This window comes from Sarcophilus harrisii, chromosome 5 (genome assembly GCF_902635505.1).
Source record: "Sarcophilus harrisii chromosome 5, mSarHar1.11, whole genome shotgun sequence".
NCBI lineage: Eukaryota > Metazoa > Chordata > Mammalia > Dasyuromorphia > Dasyuridae > Sarcophilus > Sarcophilus harrisii.
Genome location: NC_045430.1, coordinates 90,111,029 through 90,134,717, shown reverse-complemented (window position 1 = coordinate 90,134,717; position 23,689 = coordinate 90,111,029). Strand labels below are relative to the sequence as shown.

Here is a 23,689-nt window from a genome sequence, read left to right as displayed (position 1 = left end):
GTTTTGTTAAGAGACTGACTTCTTCAGTGGCAAAGTCCTATTAGGGAAATGGAAGCTGGCACTGAGAAGAGAATGCCTTCTCAGAGAGCAGGGTCCTGCTTTGGACCTTCTGCAAAAGAATGAATGAGTTCAGAAATTGAATCTTGGGAATCTTGAGGCTCAAGTTTCAGGTTACAAAGAAAGCCAAAGTCCCCAGACTTATAGGCTTATCAATATCCAGCTCAGATCTCCAATTGGAATTTCCTGAAAGGGCCTGCCATCCCTAAAAGATCCATGGGATGCTTTCAACAACACTTAACTTGTCTGGGGAGATATGTTTTCCCAGAAGGGCCTGAGACTCCAAAATCGAAAGGGAATACAGTTTCAGTGTTGATTTTACAAATCAAAAGGGAACACAATTTCACACCCCCATCAGCTGCATGACCCTGAGCCCCCTCACTGCAGTGAGCTAGACAACTATCTAAGTTAAAGTACATAAATTACAGATAACATGTCTATCTTCATTGGTATAGGGAGTTTCCTTACTTGGGAATTTCTGTACAAATGAAGTCACAGGTTTAGATCATGTCCTCATCTATCTTTAATAATAGTTACTGACAAGTCTTGTATGTCAAAACATTGTCAGATTTATGAACGATTTACCTGAACTCGTACTGGCATGCATGGCCAAATCCCTTTCTCAGGCCTCTAGCTGAAGGCATTTTCTATCATTTTTCTTTGGACTCCTTGATCCTTATTTGGATTAGTTGTGAGATTTAGATCTTTTCTGGAGTAAATGTGAGAGAACTGGGCTTCTCTGTGACTTTTGCTGTTGGTAGTTGGATTAGAATTCAATTTCTATGGTTTGAACCTGGTATGTGAAACTCAGTTCTGACTCTAGAACCCAAGGCAAATCATTTAACCTCTATAAGATGGTTAATTTCTGAGTTGCTCAGGGGCCTTAAAATTTCCAAAATAGAATTAGGCACTAAAACTAGGCTGAAATCCTTGCCTGGGAGAATATGCTGTGAGGTATAAAGTACCCTCCCTTCAGTAGTTTCTAGTATAAGGGAGAGGTGGGACAGACACCCAGTACATTGATGCACTGGCGGAAATTGAGAAAACCCAAAAGGCATGCATGGACAGTCCTAGAAACAGCTGAACAGAACTGCAGACCAAGGACTTCCACAAACTAAACTAAATTTCAGTCTATGACCCAGGATTCTCCCATACTGTATTGCCTATGCATTGATGATGTGCAATGAAATAAACATGGTGGGAAGGGAATACTGCTGGAGAATTATGATTCACATTTCAAGACTGACAGATAATTTTCCTGGGAATACATAGCCTAAAGAAAAGCCAAGAAAATGGTCAATCCTGTCAACACTAGAATACAGTGTTTAGAGACCAAGTCTCAACTTAAGTACCCTACTCATGGCCAAGAAGAAATTCATAAAGGCCACAAGTGTCAGAAAGTCTGTCTCCAGTTCAAGAGCTGCCTTGTTTTGTTTTTTTATTTATTTATTACCATAATCCTGTATTTCATTCAGGGGGATCTATTCCTTGTCTTTGGTCCATGACTCGCTCTTTGTGGTCTTTGGATTGATTATTATTCTTAATAACTCTTAATCATAATTCTTAATGATCCAATTCTTAATTGGATTAATTATTATTTTTAACTCTATTTCTCTTTACCATTTTAGGCCTTTCTCTTTGAAAAAATAGGTCCTCCATTTTTCCATTACTTACCTCACCCAGAAACTTTCTCAGATGAACTCTGACTTGCTTTCCCTTTCCCCAACTGGCCCAATTTGTGTTTATTTATATCTAGAGAATAATAGTGCTAAAAAAGTCATGTAGCCCAATAATCTTATTTTATATATGTGGAAGCTCAGAGGAGAAAACTGTTTTATTCAGGATCAATTATTGATTACACTTAGGGGCTTTATAAGTCTTCTCAAAACCTTTGCTACTTGTTTTCTCTCCTTGGTTTAATGACAAGTTCTGTCTGGGATTAGAGCAGAGTCTTCCCCTATATTCTCAAGATTGGCTTCTCTTTGTTGTCATTTTTTAGTCACATCTGACTCTTTGCAATCTCATTTGGGATGGTCTTGGCAAAGATACTTGAGTAGTTTGCCATTTCCTTTTCCAGATAATTTTACAGTAGAGTTAAATGATTTTCTCAGGGTCACACAGCTAGTAAGTATCTGAGGCTAGATTTAAATTCAGTAATATGCGTCTTCCTGACTCCAGGCTTAATACTCTATTCATTGTACCACCTAGCTGCCTAAGGTTTTCTAAAAATTGAATAATTGAGAGGCGTCTGATTTGCAAGTCTAGTGTCTGCTTTGCATTCCCATAAAGAATCCCCAAAGCAAAGAGACAAAGTCCTTTTAGTCATCTTGGCAAGTTTATTGGAAACACCAGAAAACACAAAGAACAATATATATGTGCATACAAACACTTTCCCTCCCTTCTCTCCTCCCTTCACAACTTGATATATTCCTGGTGCCCGCAAGCAGCCAGCATCTCTAACCACCTCTGAGAAGGAAGATAAAGCATCATCTTTGACTTCCCACCCGTCAGATGGTCCAGAGAGGACCACCCTAAGATCTATCCTTCCCGGAGATAATGAGCACAGCCTTAAAAGAACGCAGTTGTAGCCTTTAGGTCCTGCAATGCCAGACAAACAACCCAGCAACAGAAATATGGTATCTAGCAGTTAGCATTCATACACATAGTGGACAGACACAGTTCCTAAGAGATTCAGCTGGGGACAGACAACCCCAACCCTCCAAACCGAGGGACTCTCTTGGAGAGAGAGATCCGGCCCAAAGGGATCTAAAATAGCAGAGACTTTTGAATACAAGAAAGGTCAAAATTATTTCCTTTTTGCCTAAGAAAGAGAAAGGGAGCAGGGGGAGTATGGACAAGAGAAACTTGTATTAAGAACAATTACTCTGCTTCAAATAGAGGGAGGCAGGGGCAGGGATAGCTAAAAATAAATGCCAACAATAATAGGCTTAAAGATTTGGAATGAGAAATGTCTCTGATTGAGAGAAAACCAGGGGTCATTTAGTCCAAACTTCACATTAAAGCAACTGAGACTCAAAGAAATAAAGGATTTTAGCTGAGTTTACAGCTAGTAAATTGGCAGAGTCAGCATTTAAACCCAGGATCTCCGAGTTCAGTTTAGCTACTGCTCTACTGTACTGTCTACCACCCTGTCTTCTCCATTTCTTTGGCTTTGAAAGACCGTGTAAACATTGGTTGGCAGCAGATTGATCTTTTTAAAACTATGTCTCATGGGTAAATTAACTTTAATTTTCCATTCTGAGTATACACTGATAGGAGCTGCCAGGGTTCACAGAGAGAGCTAACCTGGGACAAACTGTGGCTTCCAGATAACTCACAAGATAGATAGCTCCTCTACAGAAGAAAAATTTGGGGGATTCATTTAGGGGCAGCTCATCCACAAAGTCCATATTTAGGCATTTCTGGGTTTCAGTATAGTTTTCTCTCTCTCTTTCTCTCTCTCAGGCAGTAAAAGCATCCTGGATTCTTCATTCAGTACTTGTTCCTGCGGGATGAGGTAGTGGATCCAAAGTGGACAGTGGAGCTGCTCCGGCTGCCGCTGCTGCTGCTGAAGCCCTGAGTGGGGAGACAGGGACTGCAGGGGGCACAGGTCTCACCAGGGATCCCAGAGCTCCCTCCACTAGTGACTGCCACATCCCCACCTCTGGCAGAAATCCTAGATCCCTGGCTCAGGCCGGTGCCACAGGAGCCACCAGAGCTCCAGGCACCCCCAGAACTCTGGAGCCCGCTCGTAGTGCACATGTTGCCACCTGCAGGGAAGCCAGAGCCACCTCGGGCATGGGAGGAGCTGAAGACAAAGGGTTCTGGGCCACATATCACACCACCTCTAGAACTGCTCACAGCTGCACAAGGAAAGGAAACATCAGGGAAAGGGTCCAAGGGAAATGACAAGTTCTAGAACACTGGACTGTTTCCCAGGCCTATTCATATGATCAAGGGACACCTGCCAGACCAAATTACAGCCTCAACACTGTCAATTGGCTATTTAACATCTCCCCAAGCAAGTGAGAGTTTCACTCCACATAGCCATATATGCTCACTCCCTCAAGGTCCATTTTAGTCAAGGTAGGATGGGAGTCATATGACTAAAATTCTATTGTCTGTTCAGCCATAATCATTTTCTTACCCAACCAGATGATTCAGGTCAGGTCTAAAGACAGATCAAAGACAAGAGCAAAAATCCAGATAAAAGTCAAAGAAGAAAATTTGGCTGTTACAAATATACAGACATTTGGAGTTATTTCAATTTAGCCCAAAGCAAAGTGTATAAGAGAATTGGGGAGAGATGAGGTTCTAAACTACACAGATTATAGAAGCAGTATAGATGTACACGTCACCCTGGATTTTGAAACTTGTGGCACTTATGTCTTTTCAGATACTCCTGATATCCTCTCTTCATCACTAATTTCTATTTATTGTTGTTCAGCCATTCAGGGTCATGTCTGATTCTTATTGACCCCATTTAGGATTTTGTTTTTTTTTTTTTTGGCAAAGATACTGGAATGATTTGTCCCCATTTGTGATTATATGGCAAAGATACTGGAGTGGTGTGCCATTTCCTTCTCTAGTTCATTGTACAGATAAGGAAATTGAGGCAAACAAGGTTAAGGGATTTACAAACAGGATTAAGGCATACAGGTCACATAGGTAGTGAGTATCTGAGATAGATTTGAGCTCAGGAAAATGAATCTTCCTGACTCCAGGCCCAGATCTTTATCCATTGCATTATCTAGCTGCCCAATAGTTCCTATATATAGCCATCAAAAACCATTCAGATACCTTCCCCTTCCACATGCTTTTACGAATCCTTTCCAGCCTTCAACTCCAGGTTCAATTTGCCATTTCCTTCATGAAGCCCACTACTAATACTCCAGACCCCCTTAAAGATGTCCCTCTCTGAACTCCTATAGCATTTATCCTGTGTATTGATTATAACACAATAACATCTTATTACAATAACAGCACATTATTGTAGCAATAACGGTAAACTCTTGACAAATTGATGAGATCCTGGACCAACATATGGGTTCTCAATCATTTCTTTAACTATGTCTAGTATTCTTTAACCTAAAGTGTTACAGTACACTGAGCATTTAAGTTGGCAACAATAAGGAGAGTCCTATTGAGGAAGGTTAGATTTCAACTCAGCCTTTACCTCTTGCCAGCTATTAGGGAGGGTGAGCAGACCGAAGTCCCAATAGATTTCCTGTAATTCTCCGGGTTTTTGCTCATGGAGGGTAAGGTCTGTGACTTGTTTGAACAAGCCAGCTATTTCTAAGCCCTTCAAATGCTTTCCAAAAAGGCTTGGAAGCCTCTTTGGGAAATCCTGGCCAGCTATGAGAAGACCCCTATCCTTAGCCAAGTACTTAGCTCATCCTAGCACTAACCTCAGTCTTGGCAGGTTCCTTTACTGGTTCAAATGTGATTTTTGTGCAAAAACATAGTAACTACCTTCACCATACCCATTCCTGCATCACTCTTTCTCCCACCCCTCTCAGAAACAAAACAAAACAAAACAATTTTCTTACATATGTTCACTGGTCCAACACCTTCACATATCCTAAGGGGAAAGAGATGAAAAAGATAAGTCAAGTAGAAGAGATAGTGTTAGGGGACTGAGTTCTAATTTTGACTTGGATACTAGTGAGCTGGGTGACTTGGGTAGATGACTATCTTCTGGACCTCAGTTTACTCATTACTAAAATGAGGCAGTTGTCCCTAGATGACTTCCCAAATTCCTAAAACATGTATGAGTTGACAAGTTGGGCAATATTATTCTCAAAATCACCAACTCTGATCCAGAGGGACACTCCCCAAAGGGATTTCATGGCTCAGTGATGTGGAAGGCCCTTTAAAAGTAGAATTTTACAATTGGAAGGAATCTCCAAGCTCTCCCAATGCAATTAGAGATGAAGAAAATGTATTTCAGAGAGGGGCAATAACTTGCCTTTGATCAAGAGCTAATTAGTGGCCTCATTGGGTCAAAAAACATGCTTTCCTGCTGAAGTTAGTCTACTTGTCCCTTTCTGAAGAGGTAAATTGTTTCATAGCTCTCCTATTGCTCATCCTTTTCTCTGCCCACGGTCTTACCTCCTTCCCAAGGTCTAACCTCAGTCCTTCTGCACCAGTCACTCACCTGTTCTCTTCACCTTCTAGGAGTTTCCTGTAGGCAGTGATCTCTACATCCAAGGCCAATTTGACATTCATCAGCTCCTGGTACTCACGCAGCTGACAGGCCATGTCCTGCTTGGTTTGCTGCAAAGCCCCTTCTAGTTCAGCCAGCTTGACCTTGGCGTCATTGAGAGCAGTCTCTCCCTTCTGCTCAGCCTCGGCAACAGCAGCTTCCATCTTGGCACGCTATGGGTTGCAAATTGAGCATTTATTTGTCCCTATTCTTTAGGAAGAGTCAAGCAGACTCCCAAAGATGTTGGGGACATGTTGATGGGCTGAGGATGGACTTTCTCAACTCAAAGGATGGAGTTAATCCCTTCTTCAGACTTCTTATCTCACCACTCAAGCCAAGATCTGTGTCTCTGCCAGTTGGGCTGAATATTCTCTGTCCTACTTACACAAAGCAGTTCCCTGTCCCTTATCCTGTTCTGCCCCCTCTACGTCTCATTCATTTTGTCCTTCCTATCTGGGATGCAATCTTATTTCCTCAAGCATCTCTATCTCCTATACAAATCAATCATTAAACAATCAACCAAGCTTTATGTTAGGTGCCAGAGAAATAAACCAAAAATGAAATATGATGGCCCCTCTCTCCTTCCCAACCATTTTTTTCTCTCCTTTTATTTATGTCCTTTCCTAGCTTTTTTTCCCCCTGAGGCAGTTGGGGTTAAGTGACTTGCCCAGGGTCACACAGACAGGAAATGTTAAGTGTCTGAGGCCAGATTTGAACTCGGGTCCTCCTGACTTCAGGGCTGGTGCTCTATCCACTGCACCACCTACCTGCCCCATTTCCTAACCTTTCTAAGGCAATCCCCTAGGTCCCTAGTCCCTCCTTTCATTCTCCCTATTATTGAACTTCAGAGCCCTAGCTAGCAATCTTTAATTCGATATTTGTGTGCAGATATATGCAAATCATTCTGTGTCTATGACCTGTTGCATGGGGCATCTCCTTCCATCCTAATAGGAGTTCCTACTGGGTTGGACTGGGCAGGGCAGAATAAGGCAAGACAGAGCAAGACTGAGCAGGGAAAGACCTGTTTCTTGCTTCCTGGGCTTAATCCTCAGTTTGCAGGAAGACTCTGCAGGAAGAATCATACACATATAATTCCAAGGAGGGTGGGGCTAAAATCAGGTGGCTCACCTGATTTTAGAAAGTCTACCCTACAGGAGGAAACTCTTGGGTCTAGCCACCCTCTCCCTTTCCTTGATGACTGACAGTTTAAAGGCTGTGCTCACCTGCCCTTTGGCATGATCAATCTCAGTCTTCAGCCTCTGGATCAGACGATTTAGTTCATTAATCTCATCACGTGTGCTCCGAAGGTTATCAGAGTGTACACCTGCTGTTACTCGCATTTCTTCATACTGTAAGAGCAAAGTCAGATGGAAGGCATAGGAGTCAAGAGTCATCCTCCTCAAGGTGTTTTGTCAGCCACCCCCCTCACTCACTCAATGCCCTCAGAGTCTATTAGGAACCCACGCAACTAGACCTAAAAGGAGAAGCTGGGGAAATTCCATTTCCCTTAAACCTACTAGCTACTAGCTAATAACCTTAGTAATAATAGCTAGCACTTATACAGCACCTATTATATACCAGAAACTGTGCTAAACTCTGTAAATATCTCATTTGGTCTTCACAACCACTCTGAAAAATAGAGGCTATTATAATTCCTATTTTACAGATGATGAAATTGAGATAGACAGAGATTTGAGTGAATTACATGAAGTTATACAGATAGTGGATGATTGAGGCTGGATTTGAACTCAGTTCATTTCTTTTGTATCCCAAATTTCATCCACTACCTACCCTTTACACACAGCTGAACTAAATTATATTCTAGTGACTTTCAGTGTCTTCAGTGTAATTAAGTAGTAATCAGCTCTAACTTTTCATCCTTGAATTTAACAAGTTGCTTTAAAGCTCCCCTATCTCTCTTACCCACCATTGCTAAGTCATTCCCTGTGGGGAGGGAAAACAGCTTGTTTTATTGAAACTCAAGCCTTGCTACTTTCTCTTAAATCTCCTTGGAATTTACTTCCTAACTAGAATGTGATGTTTTCCTTTTGGACCCCTCCTCTCCTCAAGGGACCAGGCCATGAAAGAGTATTGGAATTCTAGCTCTGACAGTTATCGCCTGAAAAGTGCATGCCTTTGACCCTTTATAAACTTGTCTATTGGGATGAATGGATCTGATTGATAGGTGAAACTGTCTTATTCCAGTTAATTTGTTTTATTTTCTGTTGATTAAGAGTACACAGTCAACTAGCTAGATAAATGGTTGCCTAATTTAAAAGAAGCTAGGTGATAACAGGGGTTGGAGTTCTGAATCCTGAGTCAGGAAGAACTGAGTTCAAATTTTGCTTTATATATTTTTCTAGATATGGGACCCTAAGCAAATCATTTAATTTCTCTCAGCCTGTTATCTCTCCCCATCTGTAAGATGGGGACAATAATAATGCTTTTGCTGTTATGAGCATCAAAGCAGATTATTTCTGATACCTTAAAGTTTTATATCAACAATAATAATTAATTACTATTACTATCTTGAACACAAGTTATACTGATGCCAGGCCTATCACTCTATCCATCATACCACACTGCCTCTTATAAGTATTCATTTATAAGAATTCAGAGAACTCAACCAGCTCAGAGGTCCAGATGTAAGAAGCTGATATCAGGACCTAGAGGTTCAGGGATCAATTTTTATCTTGTAGAGTAGGGAAAAACTTTAAGGGACAATGGCAAAGGTCCAGATTTAGGGAGCTCTCTGGTCTGGTCCATAGTAGTATTTTTTACCCTTCCCTCCATTTATTCCCCACTCCCTCCTCCAAGACACATGTAACACTGCTTCTGAGGGAGGATCTTGTGAGGCTCACCTTAGTCTGATACCAGGCCTCAGCATCAGCCCGGCTTCGCCTGGCAATCTCCTCATACTGAGCCTTAATTTCAGTAATTATACCATCCAAGTCCAGGTCCCTGCTGTTGTCCATTTTTACAATGACAGATGTATCTGAGATGTGGGAATTGAGCAACTCGATCTCCTACATAAATCAAATTATCAATTGATCAACCAACATTTATCAAACCCCCTACTATGTCCTAGGTGCTGGAGATATAAACCAAAATGAGATAAATCTCTATTCTCAAGACAAGAAGTCAGCAAGAGGAGCATGACCAGGGACAACCTTGCCTTTTGGCCTGCTACCTTGTTAGGGGATTAAAAGATGAGATCTCCTCAAGAACAAAGAAAATAACAGCCAACTCTTAGTTATTTTCCCCAGGGAAAGGCATAAGTAACCACAGATAATTCAAGAGTAGAATAGACTAATTAAAATCTCTTCTATTAGAATTTGCCATTATTTGGTTAATTTGAGGGATCAGAAATCTATTTGCCTTTCTGAATTGTGTAGGCAAAAAATAAAATCATCATATGAGTTCATTATCCTTGAGCCCCAAAACTAGCTGAGCAATAGCAGATAGTCTATGTACATCTTAGAAGCTAGAGAGAAGCCCTCTTTCATTCAAATGTGTTTTGTACATAATCCACCCATCAATATTTGAGAGCTGGTTATATTTTAAAGAAAGAAAAATCTCTAAACCATAGGGAATCTACAAAGTATAAGAAAACAAATAGTAGCTCTAGAGGGGAAACTCTGTGTATTCTTCAGTCAGTTCCATTTGCTTGATTTTGATGACATCTATGCCATATCAGATAGTAGGTAAAGGCAGAGAAAGCTAGTTTAATGGCTTGACATTAGCCATTTGGTTGGGGAAAATTTTCCAGTTGGTTATTGAGAAATAGGGTTTACAATTCTAAGATTATAAAAAAGACAATTACCTTCTCATACAGAGTTTTCAGGAATTGGATCTCATCGATTAAGCTTTCCATATTGGTCTCCAGGTCAGACTTGTTTAAGTAAGCTATATCCACATCCTGCAAGAAAAGAGAGGTAAGGAAACCTGTGTTTGCCATTCCCCAGAACTAGGACCAAGGCTACAGAAAGTAGACCAACCTGGGACTAAGGAGGCCACTGGGTAATACTGAATGGGTGAGTGTAATGAAAGTATGGGATGGAGATGGAGTAGCTGCTACTGCTGCTATTATTATTACCACCACCACCACCACCACCACCACCACTACTACTACTACTTTTATTACTACTCTTTCTCTTAATGCTCAGAAAATGCAAGAGGAGCACTTTTCCAAGATGCATTTTTTGGTCCTAATAGCTATATAAATACCAGGGATAATCTTGAAAGTCCAGATTTAGAAGGCCAATTTATCTAATCCCTGTCTCTCCAGAGGTTCTGATGTCTGGGTAAGATAGCTCTGAAATCCATCTCAAGAGTACCTGAGACTTGATCCATTATACAAAACATTTGTCTGTTCTGTTGAGAGTTGTCTTATAGCTGTAGTTCTTACCTTCTTCAGAGCCACAAACTCATTCTCTGCATTGGCCCGGAATACCAATTCCTCTTCATATCTGGGATGGCAAGCACAAAGAAACTGAGTTACAGATCCTGAACCAAACCAAGGCCAGTTACCCATGATTGTCCAGAATTACTCCTTTGGTCCAGTCAGGTGATTTCACCCATATTAGTTACAAAACCTATAAAAATTTATACTCCCGTTTTGAGACATTGTTTCCCCATCTCTTTTACCCCTAATGTCTCTTTCTCTTTTGTCAGCCCCACTCTATACTCTTGGGTTTTTTTTCCAGGAAGTCTTTCCTGATTGACCCTATCCAGGATAAAATGCTCTTTAAACCTATCTATCTCCCCTCCTCTCCCCAGTGCTGGTTGCTCAGTTTGCATCAAATTCATTTGCACAAACAAATTCCCTTTACTAATATAGTATTGAGTTTTGTCCTCACCCCCACCTCAGAGATGAGACCATTTTTCCTTTCTCTATTCCTCCTATTCTTTTACTTCTTCCAAATGCCCAGGACAAAACTCTATTCTGGAGGAAAATGGTGATGTGCAAGTGAGGGAAATTATCACAAACTAAAAAACAGAACCAAGTTTCAGAAAAGTTTCCTTGATCAGATTCCTACAATCTCAGAATATTTAATGTAAAAAGAAACTTGAGAGATCACTGTTATCACCAGCAGCAAAGAATCCAGCATCACCTTTTCTTCCCGTACTAAGTCATGGACAATACTTCTCATTTCCCTTGGTACCAATTATCCTTTCAAAAAGTCCTCACCTGCTCTGGCCCTAGACCCTCCAGCTGCTGTGTCACACTTGCTCTCTTGTCAAAGATTTCCCACTTGGGATAAATATGCCCCTTTCAGACTCACTTCTTCTTGAAGCCCTCCAGGACATCTTGCATGTGGTTCCTCTCAGCTTCTAGCCTGGCCCGATCATTGGCAACCACATCCAGCTGCCTCCTCAGGTTGCTGATGTAGTTATCAAAGAGTGGCTCCAGGTTGCTCCTGACACATTTCTGGTCTTGGAGGAAGCTCCACTTAGTCTCTAGGAGCTTATTTTGCTGTTCCAGGAACCTCACCTAAACCCCACCAGGAAGAGGAACTAAGGTGAAAAGTTGGTTTGATCTCACCTCTTCACTTCAGTTGTCCATGATACATTCTTGCTTTCATTTCCTTGCTGTCATTGCTACCTCTTTAGCTCTTTCTACTCCATCCCCTACCTCCTAGCTCAATAAGAGATGGATGGACATAGTTTCCTTATAAATAAGCTCAGTTGAAAAGAAGGGCCCTTACTCAAACATTAAAGAATTGCATTCATAGGAAAGGACAGCCAGGAGCTTAAAGAGAAGGGGACCAATGGTGGTGATGATTCTACTTGGGTTCTTTGACATTGATCTAGAAGGTAATGGAGCCCTTCCCCAGAATAAAGTATCCACATAAAGTAGAATCAGTGGAACATTTTTCTGAAAGTTCAAAAACATCCCAGAATCACAGAGAGATGGTTTGGAGGATTATCTGATATTGGAGGCTATCCTTGACCCAGAAATTACTCCCTTTGACTGCATTTGCCCTTGGATATATTTAATATACTAGGCACAATTCCCCACCTCCTCCAGAAATTCAGGATGAATTTGTTTCACTAAGTGAAACAAAACTGTACCTTCTCTCTTTTTCATGGTCCAAAGTGACTTTTATTCAGGGCACAAAGAATATATTTTTACTTGTTTGTTTATATTTCTTTTGAATGATCTAGTTTGGCCACTTAGATGACTCCAAACTGGCTGATCAGATTAATTAATCTTTATGGGCCCTGGTTTCCTCATCTTTAAAATAAGGGGGCTTGGGATGATAACCCCTTAGGTTTCTTCTAATTCTATAGCCTCATGCTACAGAAATGTTGCTTATATTCTCTTTTGGGGAAGGGGAAGTACAGATTCTCTGAACCTTGTAGAAGGAGAAAGCTAGATATGATGATCTGGATCATTCAGATCTTGAAAGATTTCTTCCAAATCCAGACTAAAGTTAAAGCTAGAGTTTGTTTTCTATACTAAGACACACACACACACACACACACACACACACACACACATATATATATATATATATATATATATATATATATATATATAAAATGTATGGAATTATTTAAATCTCTACCTCAATTCTCCACATACTAGCTTCAGAAAAACAAGAAATCTTCAATAACTTCCATGGAATTAAGAAGAGACAGAACCCTCAAGGTTATTTCATGAGTCTGAGGCAGTTTTCCCAAGCTCCTCAAAGTCTTGTGCCTTGCTGTACAAATGATTTTGGATAGATGGGGAGTAGGAGGCAAGAGCCAAGGGCTAGATGGTTCTTTGGAAATGACCACCACATGCATCTCAAATCATCTATACCAGTTTTCTGCTTTTTACATTCAAGTGTAGCCAGCAGAAAACCTCTCAGGCTTCAAATAGCTTTATACAAGAGAAATCAGTGACCAAGAATACTTCCCATATCCGGCTGATGGGCCCTGCATTGCCTAAATATTTTCGTATTTGATTAACTTTTCTAGTTTTCCTCTGGATGTGTGATGTTGTACAGAAGAGACCTTGGTCTTTTTCTACCTCACACCTTGTTTAACTAAGACTCCATTCAATCTGTATCCTATATTACAGAACTTTGACCCCCAAAACAAAAAAAAAAGCCTCCAAAGCAGACCCAGAGAGTGCAAATGACTTGGTCAATTCTATGACTTCTTGCATTAAAGAGAAAACCATCCATTCATTTGGTAATCCTGACCCAAGAGAATCAGCTGGATGGATGTGTAGATACCTTGTCAATGAATGAAGCAAATTTGTTGTTCAGAGTCTTGATCTGTTCTTTCTCATCTTTCTTCACCCTCTGGACATTAGGGTCAATCTCCAGGTTGAGAGGTGTCAGTAGACTCGGGTTGACAGTTACAGCTGTGATGGAAGAAGCAGCTGGGCCTCCAATTCCACCAATTCTATACCCAAAACCAGGTCTTCCGAACCCATAGCCAATACTGCCACTGGGCCCTAAACCAATGCTACTTCCAGCTCCAAAGCCAATGCTGCTACCAGGCCCAAATCCAAAGCCCATACCACTGCCAGTCCCAAAACCAATCCTGCCACCAGATCTAAAACCAACTCCGGAATGGATAGGATAACAGCCTACTGCCATCCTTCGGGATGAATGGGATCCAAAATTACACAGACTCCGGCTCCCAAAACCACCCAAGCCCTGCAAGCTGACACCACTTCGGCAGGAGACAGAGTTGGTCTGATAACGGTTCAGATTCTGGGGCATCATGGCTGAGCAGGAGCTGAAGTTGCCAACTCGGTAGCCAGAGCTAACCCGAAAGGAACGACAGGACATGGTGGCTTCTAAGTTGGAAGCAGAGAGTAACCAAGGAGAATGGAGTTGACTGGTGCTAGGAGTCCCTTTGGAGGTAGTGGGTCCTACTCATCCCTTTTATGCAATTGGGGATCTGAGGTTTGGCCCCATAAAAATGGAGAAAAAGCCATTTAGTAGTTTTTATGAGCTTGGGTTGTTAGCAGAAACTCCTCATGTCTAGAACCTCTTTAACAGTGAGCTAATCAGAGGCACACCTATTGCCATCTTCATTAGGAATTATAACATCAAACTAATAAACATTAAGAACACATAAACATACAATTCTATCTGCTCTATAAGTCTACCACAATTGCCCTTATGGGGACATTAATGGGCTATACAATAGAGTTGTTTTCTGTGAGTGTGGCTAACCACTGAAAAGTTAGAATGGTAACTGGTCCAAAAGACAGGCAGTAAGGAAAGGGAATATATACCCTATAGAGAAAGGGATGTTACTAGTTTACTTTAATACTTCTCTGGAGGATAGACCAATTATTCATTCAAGTCTCAAAAGTATCTTTTGGATGGTCGAGTTTGGGGGAAATGGAATTTAGCCTCTATGTACTCCATATATTCAATGAGTTTGATTATTGATAAATCTTTAAGTCACTAGGTTTGTGTAGACACTCAAAAGATATTCATTCATTCATTCATTCATGCATCCATCTATCCATCCATTCACTCATTCATCTACCCATCCCTTTAGTTCAACAAACGTTTGATATACATAAGCTGCCATACTGGCTATTGTGGGGGAGGCAAAGTTCATATGATGTCTACCCTTGGTGAGCTTACAGTCTAGTTGGTAAAAAAAATTTCTTTTGAGAAAAATTTCTTTATTGGTGTCATCTACATGCCCCAAGGTAAAGGGGAGAAATGAGGTAATAATGAAATTCTTGAATCTATGTAGTTCGCTGGACCAGACAGTTCTGGCCTTTTCTGTCTGCCCTTACATCTCCCCTCCACAGCTTTTTGGATCCTGAATTACTGACTTTTCTACAAGGATTAATTGAACTGACAAGGGTAAAAACCCAAAAACTTTTGGATGTGAAGTAAAATATTCAATAAGTCATATATGTGTTTCCAAACTTAAAGATGTTTAGCGTCATATTGAATAAACATTTGGATGACTAATTTTTTTTAAACTTTCTGTTCTGCTAACATGAAGATGAAATGTTGAATTCAATTAAATTCTTTTTTTATTGAATTCAATTAAATTCAACAATTATTTGTTGAAAATAAAACTCTATCCAAAGTATTGCAAGGATGTTTTATTTCAGATCCAGGAATTTACTCTCATGAATACAAATCAGCTAACTGTAAATGGAAGAGGGACAAGTATGTGGGGGGAGTCAATGATGAAGAAAAATCAAAGGATAGGAGAAAGAGGAGCTAGAGGGAAAAGAAGATAGGAAAAATATAGGGATAGGAAGAATCCAGAGACCTAGCTAGATTTGTAGACTCTATGTGCTTCTAGAATGATAGAACTTAGAAGTTGAAGGGACCTCAGAGATTTAATTCCTTGTATACATATATAAATTGTATAAATAAGTGAAATGAAGAAGAGAAGGTATTGGTGATAATGAGTCGACTGGAATACTCAAGAACCTAGAAGATATCTGTATTCTTCATATTTGGGTGGGGGGAGATTGTAAGCCTGACTCACCTGAGAAAGTACCTGTATTGCTGAGGGGAAAGGCTTCTATGCCTCCCTTACATTCTCTGGAAGAAAGTCGTAAATCATTCAAAGAAACTGGACCTCCTTGGGGATTATGCAACAGTTCTTGAGTAAGGGGGTGGAGATGGGAAATTTTAAGATGGTTATTCTTGTCTTTGAGAGGTGTAGTGGATACAGAACTCATTTTGGAGCCAAGACATGGACAAGATGGCTGGAGTTGAAGGTCTACTTCTGACATATACTAGCTGTTTAATCCTGGGCAAGTTATGATCTCTCTAACATTTCTGAAATTATAAATTACATGAAAGTGCTGACTTACATTAGTATTCTTCTCTGGGATAAAACAATGAAATAGAAGTTCAGTACCTATCTATACCTGAGTCTCTACACATTTAAGGTTACCCTCAAAGGTGAGGGAGAGGAATAGTGGTAACACCTTCCTACTTTCCTTCTTTCCTTCCTTCCTTCCTTCCTTCCTTCCTTCCTTCCTTCCTTCCTTCCTTCCTTCCTTCCTTCCTTCCTTCCTTCTTTCCTTCTTTTTTCCTTCCTTCCTTCCTTCTTTTTTTCCTTCCTTTCTTCCTTCTTTCTTTCCTTCAATTCTTTTTATCTTCTCTCTCACTTCCCCAGTCTCTCACTTTTGGATAAGCCACTCACATCTAAAATCCTTCCCCTACTACAATGGATTGAGTTCCTTCATTTCCTGGGTCCATAATCCTCTTGTTTTATAAGATCTATCTCTGCTTATTTGTTACAACATTTGTGAGGCTGTCCCACCCTGAGGTCCTTCACTAGTTTAAAGGTGGGAGGAGAAGTAATTGGGTTCCAGTCAAGCAAATCCCACTTCCCACTTCCTGATGAGCTGTCCCAAGCGTTTATAGGTCTGAGACATCATTTCTCCCAACTTTGCACAACACAATCTGCTACTGCTTTGGGAGAGGGAGGGGACGATATACTGATTTTGCTGCTGTGACAATTTCTTCTGACTGTTGGCAGCCTATAATCCCAGATATCTAATAGTAGAAGCCCATCCTCAGCACCTAACAGGACTTACTATCAAGTGATTGACTGATGGTTTATTATGATGCTACCTCAGGGCTCTTGGGATGATGGTGAAATCTTGATACACAGAAGAGGAGATTGAGAAGGGGCCCCAGAGAAACACAAGGTAGAGGTAGGTAAAGGCGGGTGGAGAAGGAAATGAGGCTTTTTACTAGTTGGATTCCCAATGGCTGTAGTAAGTGATTGAGGAGGAGGATGTGGAAAAGTTGCAATAGCAGGAATGCCTTTCATTTGACTATGCACTCATTTCTGCTGAATGGACAGAAATTGATCTGGTGAGGTTTACTTGTCACAGCATGCCTGGGCTTGTTTGTAAAAGACGTTTTATACTCTCCACCTGGGAAAGACCTTCAGAGGTCAAAAAGGACATAGCCCAGTCTGGACCTCAGGTAGTACTGACTCCTAAATCTTTGAGAATCTCTCCTGGACTTAAAGTCCAGGTGTGTGTGTGTGTGTGTGTGTGTGTGTAAAAGCATAGGAGAGCATCTCCTGTTCTTTCTATTTATGCTTAGCTTCTATTATTCCTTACCTCCCAACTCCATACCATACCTCTAGCTGTATCCCCCGGTGCCTCCTTACACAATCTATCTCTTTCCCCTAATGATTCTTGACCTTACTCTAGTATTTTTATCATTTTATTTCCTAACCTTTATTTCTCCTCCCTATTTCTTACTTAGAGAAGAGATTCTTCCAATCCCCTACCTGTCAAAATATCCATTCACTTTCATTAAAATCTCATATAAAATATGTCAATCTCTTAAATAAATATATATAATTATTATATATAATGTATATGTTTATGTATAAATATATATTATACATAATTATTAAATAAATACAAAATATGTAAAATCTCATATAAATACAAACAAAAAATATTTTTTATTCTTTTTTGAATGATGACAGAGACCAGATCTTTCCAGTTAGGACTATCTCTCATTTCTAATTATCTTTAATTTATTTTTGAAAGCATGTGTGTGTGTGTGTGTGTAGGTTTCTATTCTAAGTCTCTTGGGGGAAGTATACTGGCTTTCAGGATCTCCAAGTTCAAAGTCCTCAGCTCCACACTGAAGCACTTCAAAACCTGGCTCCTTCCTTGTTTTACACTTCCAGTTTTACACTTTATTCTCCTTGACTCATTCTAAGATCCATTTATACTAATCTACTTTCTACCCCTTGCAATAAGGAAACTACTTTTTTAATAAGATGAAATCAGAGGAGTCTGATTACAAGGCTGGTATGCCATCTTCTCAATTGTGTGAGGCTCATGATGGGTGAAACTTGCAAAACTGGGTCTGGGCATCAATCTACTATGATAAGTTTATAATGAAGCATACATGTCACTTTGATGGGCATGAAATGTTGGAAGTGGTGATAGGAGAAGGGAATAAGATACACAATGGGAGGCTGAGAAACAAGCACTTGTTAAGCACCTCTATGTACCAGGGTATTTATTGTACTAAGTGCTTTAGAATTATCTCATTTGATCCTCACAACTATCCTTAGAGATAGGTACTATTCTAAATTTTTTATAGTATTTTATTTTTTCAATTACATGTAATGACTTTTCAATATTCAAATTTTTGAAAGATTTTGGGTTCCAGATTTTTCTCCCTTCTTCTTCTCTTTCTCCAAGATGACAAGCAGTACATGTGCAATCATGGAAAACATATTTCCATACCAGTCATGTTGTGAAAGAAGAAACAGAACAAAAGGAAAAAAATTTAAATGAAATTCATATACTTCAATCTGCATTCAGATTCCATCAATTCTTTCTCTGGATGTGGATAGCATTTTCCATCATGAATCTTTTAGAATTATCTTAGACTATTATATTGCTGAGAAGAACTAAGTCTATCAAAATTGATCATCAAATAATCTTGCTGTTATTGTGTACAATGTTCTCCTGGTTCTGCTCACTTCACTCAGCATCAGTTCATGTAAGTCTATTCAGGTTTTTCTGAAATATGCCTGCTCATCATAGTATTCCATCACATTCATATACCACAACTTATTTAACAATTCCCCAACTTGCTAAGAACTTTACTATCCCTATTTTACAGACAAGAAAACTAAGGCAGAAAAAATAGGTTAGTATTTTACTCTATTAATATTAATTATTTCCCATCTCTTGGCCTTTGCCAATGGCAGTTTGCCATATCTGATATGTTCTCTTCCTTCGCCTCTTAGCTTCCTTGCCTTCCTTCAAAACATCTCAAGTTCTAATCTTCTGCAGGAGATATCCCCCAGTCCATCTTAACTGTTAATGCCTTCTCCTCTGGGATTACTTTTCTATTCTCTCTCTCTCTCTCTCTCTCTCTCTCTCTCTCTCTCTATATATATATACCAACCAGAGAAATAAGACATACAGTCTGAATGCAGAGCCAAGTATATATATATATATATATATGTTTGTATGTATAATCATATGTACTTGCTTATTTTACATGTTATCTTACCATTAGAGTGTGAGTTTTTTTTTGAGGGCAGAGACCTATAGCAGCAATTAGCATTGTGCTTAAATGACATTGTCCTTAAATTAAAGGACCCAAGTCCTTAATAAATGTTTTTTGCCTGTCTGACTGCATTTCTCAGAAGCATGTATGAGACTTAGTAGCTTTCAGCACATCAATTTCAGAAGGGAAAAGGAAGGAATGTCTTGTGATGGGATGGATAGTAGAGCCAGAAAGAGAGATGGAAGGAAGTGGCAGCTGAGGTCTGATCTTGATTTCCCAATTTGTCTCTTTAGTGTAATAGGAAAGCCACATTCCCCTCTTGGAAGACCTCCCTATTAGAGTGCTAGGACCTACTGTAAATGTTTTTAGCCACAATCTATATTGTGATTCCCAGTACAAACAATGCTGCTATTGCTACAGACACTCACTGGCCATCTTGTCATGGGGAACTTGATGTTATGCAATGTTGTGAAACTGGGAGGAGGGTTTGAGAATTGAGCAGTTTTTGTCAAATAGTGAATTCTTATACCAAAAGCTGAGGTTGTTGGGTTTGGCAACACCAAATTACTATAGTCTTTGACCATTTTGTCCTGTGACCCTAACCTTTTCCACTGATTAACTAGCTTATAATCTTATCCAATACCAAATGGTTTTGATGACTGCTGCTTTATAATATAGTTTTAGGTCTGGTATAGCTAGGCCTCCTTCATTTGCCTTTTTTTTTTTCATTAATTCTCTTGAATTCCAGATGAATTTTGTTGTTATTTTTTCTAGGTCAGTAAGATAGTTTCTTGGGAGTTTGATTGGTATAACACTAAATAAATAGATTAGTTTAGGTAGTATTGTCATCTGTATTATATTTGCTCAACCTATCCAAGAGCACTGATATTTTCCCAATTGTTCAGAACTGACTTTATTTTGTGTGGAAAATTTTTTGTAGTTTTGTTCATATAGTTTCCGACTTTCCTTTGGCAGACAGATTCCTAGATATTTTATGCTATTGACAATTATTTTATGTAGAATTTCTCTTTGTATCTTTTGCTGTTGGATTTTGTTAGTAATGTATAAAAATGCTGATGATTTATGTAGATTTATTTTGTATCCTGCAACTTTGCTGAAGTTGTGAATCGTTTCTAATAGTTTGTTAGTTGATTCTCTATAGTTCTGTAAATATACCATCATAATATCTGCAAAGATTGATAATTTGATTTCCTCATGACCTACTCTAATTCCTTTAAATTCTTTTTCTTCTCTTGTTGCCAGAGCTAACATTTCTAAAAGAATATTGAATAGTAATGGTGATGGTGGGCAGCTTTGTTTCACTCTTGATCTTATTGGGAATGGTTCCAGTTTATCCCCATTACATATGATGCTTACTGATTGTTTTAAATAGACGCTCCTGATTATTTTAAGGAAAAGTCCATTTATTTCTTTGCTCTCTACTGTTTTTAATAGGAATGGGTCTTGGATTTTATCAAATGCTTTTTCTGCATCTATTGAGATAATCATATGATTTTTGTTAGTTTGGTTATTGATATAGCCAATTATGTTAATAGTTTTCCTAATATTGAACCAGCCCTGCATTCCTGGTATAAATCCTACTTTGTCATAGTGTATTATCCTGAGCATGACTTTCTGTAATCTCATTGCTAATGTTTTATTTAATGTTTTTGCATCAATATTCATTAGGGAAATTGGTCTATAATTTTCTTCCTCTGTTTTCATAATAGGGATCTTTAAGTAATTATATTTAAAACATTTAGCATAATTTTTGGCACATAGTAGCTACTTAAAAGATTCTTCTTCCCCTTTCTTTCTCCCTTTCCCCCCTTCCTCTGTCTCTCTCTGTCTCTCTGTCTCTGTCTCTCTCTGTGTCTCTGTCTCTATTTCTCTCTCTGTCTCTATTTCTCTCCCCTTTTCCTCTCTCTCTCTGCTTCTATTTATCTGTCTCTTTCCATTATATATACTCATATATGTGTGTATATATATATATATATATACACACACATATATATGTATCTATATATAGATGTAGATAGATAGATAATCAACCACATTCTCTTTAGAAAGTTAGATCCTTAAACATCCTAAATTCTTAGGAAGCTTGCCCATTTAGTTTAAGACTCACAATCCCAGGAACTCATCTAAGCTCCCATAATGGGAACAGGAGGCATATTCATTGTTATTTGTTCCTAACTTATATAGCCTCATAGCCTCAGCGGGTTATCAGATAAGAATCTCCCAGGAAGGAGGCAAATATGATCCCTGATTTATTTCTTCTGGTTTTCTCCTGGCAACTTTTCACCCTTCTATATATGATTAGTGTCCAGAATCACAGAGAAAGAAGCATTGCCTGGAATGTTCTCTTTTCTTCATATCCATCTCCTGGCTTTCCCAACTTCCTTCAAGACAATGGAAATCCCCCCCTTTTGAAAGATGTCTTTCCAACTGTTTGTATCTTTCTTTGAAATCATCTCCAATTTACCTTGTATTTCTTGTATATACATAGTTATCTTTCCTGTTGTTTTCTCCATTAAAATATGAGCTTCATGAAATCAGAAGTCATGATTTGTTGTCATTGTTGTTTTGGTTCTTAGACATTTTTTGTATCCCTAGGATTTAGTGCACTTCCTGGTACATAGTAATGTAATGTAATGCCAGAAAAACTGAAGCAAAATAGAGATTAGAGAGTTTTTAATATTTTATTTGAGAGGGAGAGATTGTGCTGGGGGCATGTTGCCCCCAGGGCTGATGTCTCAAAGCATCCAGCAGGGAATGTGAGGTTCCTGTGAAATATATACATGTCGTTCCAAGCTCAGGTAGACAAAGGTGGGGTGGAGTCCAAACTCTGGTAAGAGGGAATCTCCAAGAAGGGGACCATCAATCCAGTTCTGACAGGTTGGGGGTAAGACCATAAATTCTTACAAATTGGGAAGACTTAGGAGGTGTCCAGCTAGAGCCAGAAAGTCTGAAATTTAGAGATATAGACAATGCCAATTAGGTATCTGAGATAGGACATCTAGAGTCTTATCTTTTGGAATGCCAGATCTCCACAACCCTAATTATCTCTAATATCTGTTCTAATGAGCAGAAAAGAGGGATTGCTATCAGAGAGATTGAGGCACAACAATTCAAGGAACTAAGGCAGAACAATTTAGGGAAAGTGAGGTGGAACAATTTATGGAAACTGATACAGGACCATTAGGGAAACTGAGGCAGGACAATTCAGGGAAACTGAGGAGGACAATAAAAGGGAATTGTGACACAACAATAAATATATATTGATTTGACTTGGCCCAATATATGTTTTATAGGTACAGAGTCATTTTATGTTGTCTCCCCCATTAGAATTGGGTTCCATGAGATAAGGGACTATGACTTTACTATTCTTTTTATCCTCAGAAATTAGCTCAATGCCTGGTATATAGTAAATGCTTAATAAATATTTGTTGACTTGATACTGTATATATCTCATATCTACAGAATTGTTTGTATGTTGTCTCCCCCATTAGAATGGGGGGATAGGGCTTTTCTCTGTATCTTCTGCATTTAGCACAATGCCAGGTACATAGTGAGAGCTTCAAAAATGCTTGCTGATTGCTTCCAGAATGCAAACTTGGCTTTATCATTCCATATCCATGCTCACCAATCAGACAACCACTGAATATCATTCATTGCTCTTGTGACTCTGACTAGGTGGACACTACTCTGTGTTGAGTAAGCTGCCTGGTGAGATGAACTCATTTAGCAATGACATAAGGGAAAGAGCTCTGAATTTGGAGCCTGAATACCCAAATTCCTATTAGCATTACTTCTTATTAGCTGTGCAAATTTAAGCATTGTGCTTCAGTTCTCTGGGCCTCTATTTCCTTATTTAGTCAACAAGAGAATTAGATTAGATGACTTTTACAATCCCTTCCAATTCTTCGATCTTCTAAGGCATACAGGGATCATGAACTTGGATTTAGAACTGGAAGGGTCCTTAGAGGTTACTGAGCCCTACTCCTTTGTATCTCAAATGGAGAAACAGAAACAAGTGATTTGCCAAAGTCACACAGCTGGGGAGTATCTGAGGTGGGATTGGAATCCATGTTTTCTTGATTCTAAATCCAGTGCTCCATCTTCTAGGATAGGTCAGGTCACTGTAGAGGAACTGCTATAGATTAAGGGCTCCCATCCCTCAGTGCTCTCCTCTAGAAGGAACATCTATTGTGTCCTAAGCTCTTTATGAATATTATTTCATTTGATCCTCACAATAGCTTCAAGAATTATCTCCATTTTGCCAGAGAGGAAAACAAAGGTAAGTAACAGGATCAGGATCAACAAAAGCAGTAAATGCTTAAGACTGTGTTTGAAGTGAAATATTCCTGACTCCAGGCTCAGTCCTCAATCCACCATACCACCTAGCTGCCTAGGTATTTCC

At 39.4% G+C, this 23,689-nt stretch overlaps 2 protein-coding genes across 3 annotated transcripts in view; both read right to left on the bottom strand.

The window, feature by feature from the left end:
- Window positions 1-824, bottom strand: part of LOC100932290 (keratin, type II cuticular Hb5) — a 28,680-nt gene extending 27,856 nt beyond the window's left edge. The window contains exon 1 of the mRNA XM_003772203.2: window positions 643-824. The gene's annotated coding sequence lies outside the window, so the exon portion shown is untranslated. The remainder of the gene's footprint in view (window positions 1-642) is intronic.
- Window positions 825-2,389: 1,565 nt separating this feature from the next.
- On the bottom strand, window positions 2,390-14,055 carry KRT84 (keratin 84). 2 transcript variants are annotated; one of them, XM_031937831.1, is made up of 10 exons: window positions 13,848-14,055; window positions 13,492-13,715; window positions 11,548-11,756; window positions 10,671-10,731; window positions 10,086-10,181; window positions 9,124-9,288; window positions 7,486-7,611; window positions 6,215-6,435; window positions 5,607-5,638; window positions 2,390-3,920 (listed from the first exon to the last, which is right to left on the bottom strand). In XM_031937831.1, the coding sequence occupies exons 1-10, from the start codon at window positions 14,053-14,055 to the stop codon at window positions 3,550-3,552; spliced, it is 1,713 nt and encodes a 570-aa protein (XP_031793691.1). In that variant the 3' UTR covers window positions 2,390-3,549. The 2 variants fall into 2 exon arrangements, with proteins under 2 accessions (XP_031793691.1, XP_031793690.1); XM_031937830.1 differs by having other exon boundaries at window positions 13,492-14,055.
- Between the last annotated feature and the right edge of the window lie 9,634 nt (window positions 14,056-23,689).

Coding starts and splice junctions, on each gene's coding strand:
- KRT84 (XM_031937830.1), bottom strand. CDS start 14,055: ATGTCCTGTCGTTCCTTTCGGGTTAGCTCTGGCTACCGAGTTGGCAAC. Junction 10,732..11,547: donor CTGGAGGGCTTCAAGAAGAA/GTGAGTCTGAAA, acceptor TTGCCATCCCAG/ATATGAAGAGGAATTGGTAT. Junction 5,639..6,214: donor CTAGAAGGTGAAGAGAACAG/GTGAGTGACTGG, acceptor CTTTCCCCTTAG/GATATGTGAAGGTGTTGGAC.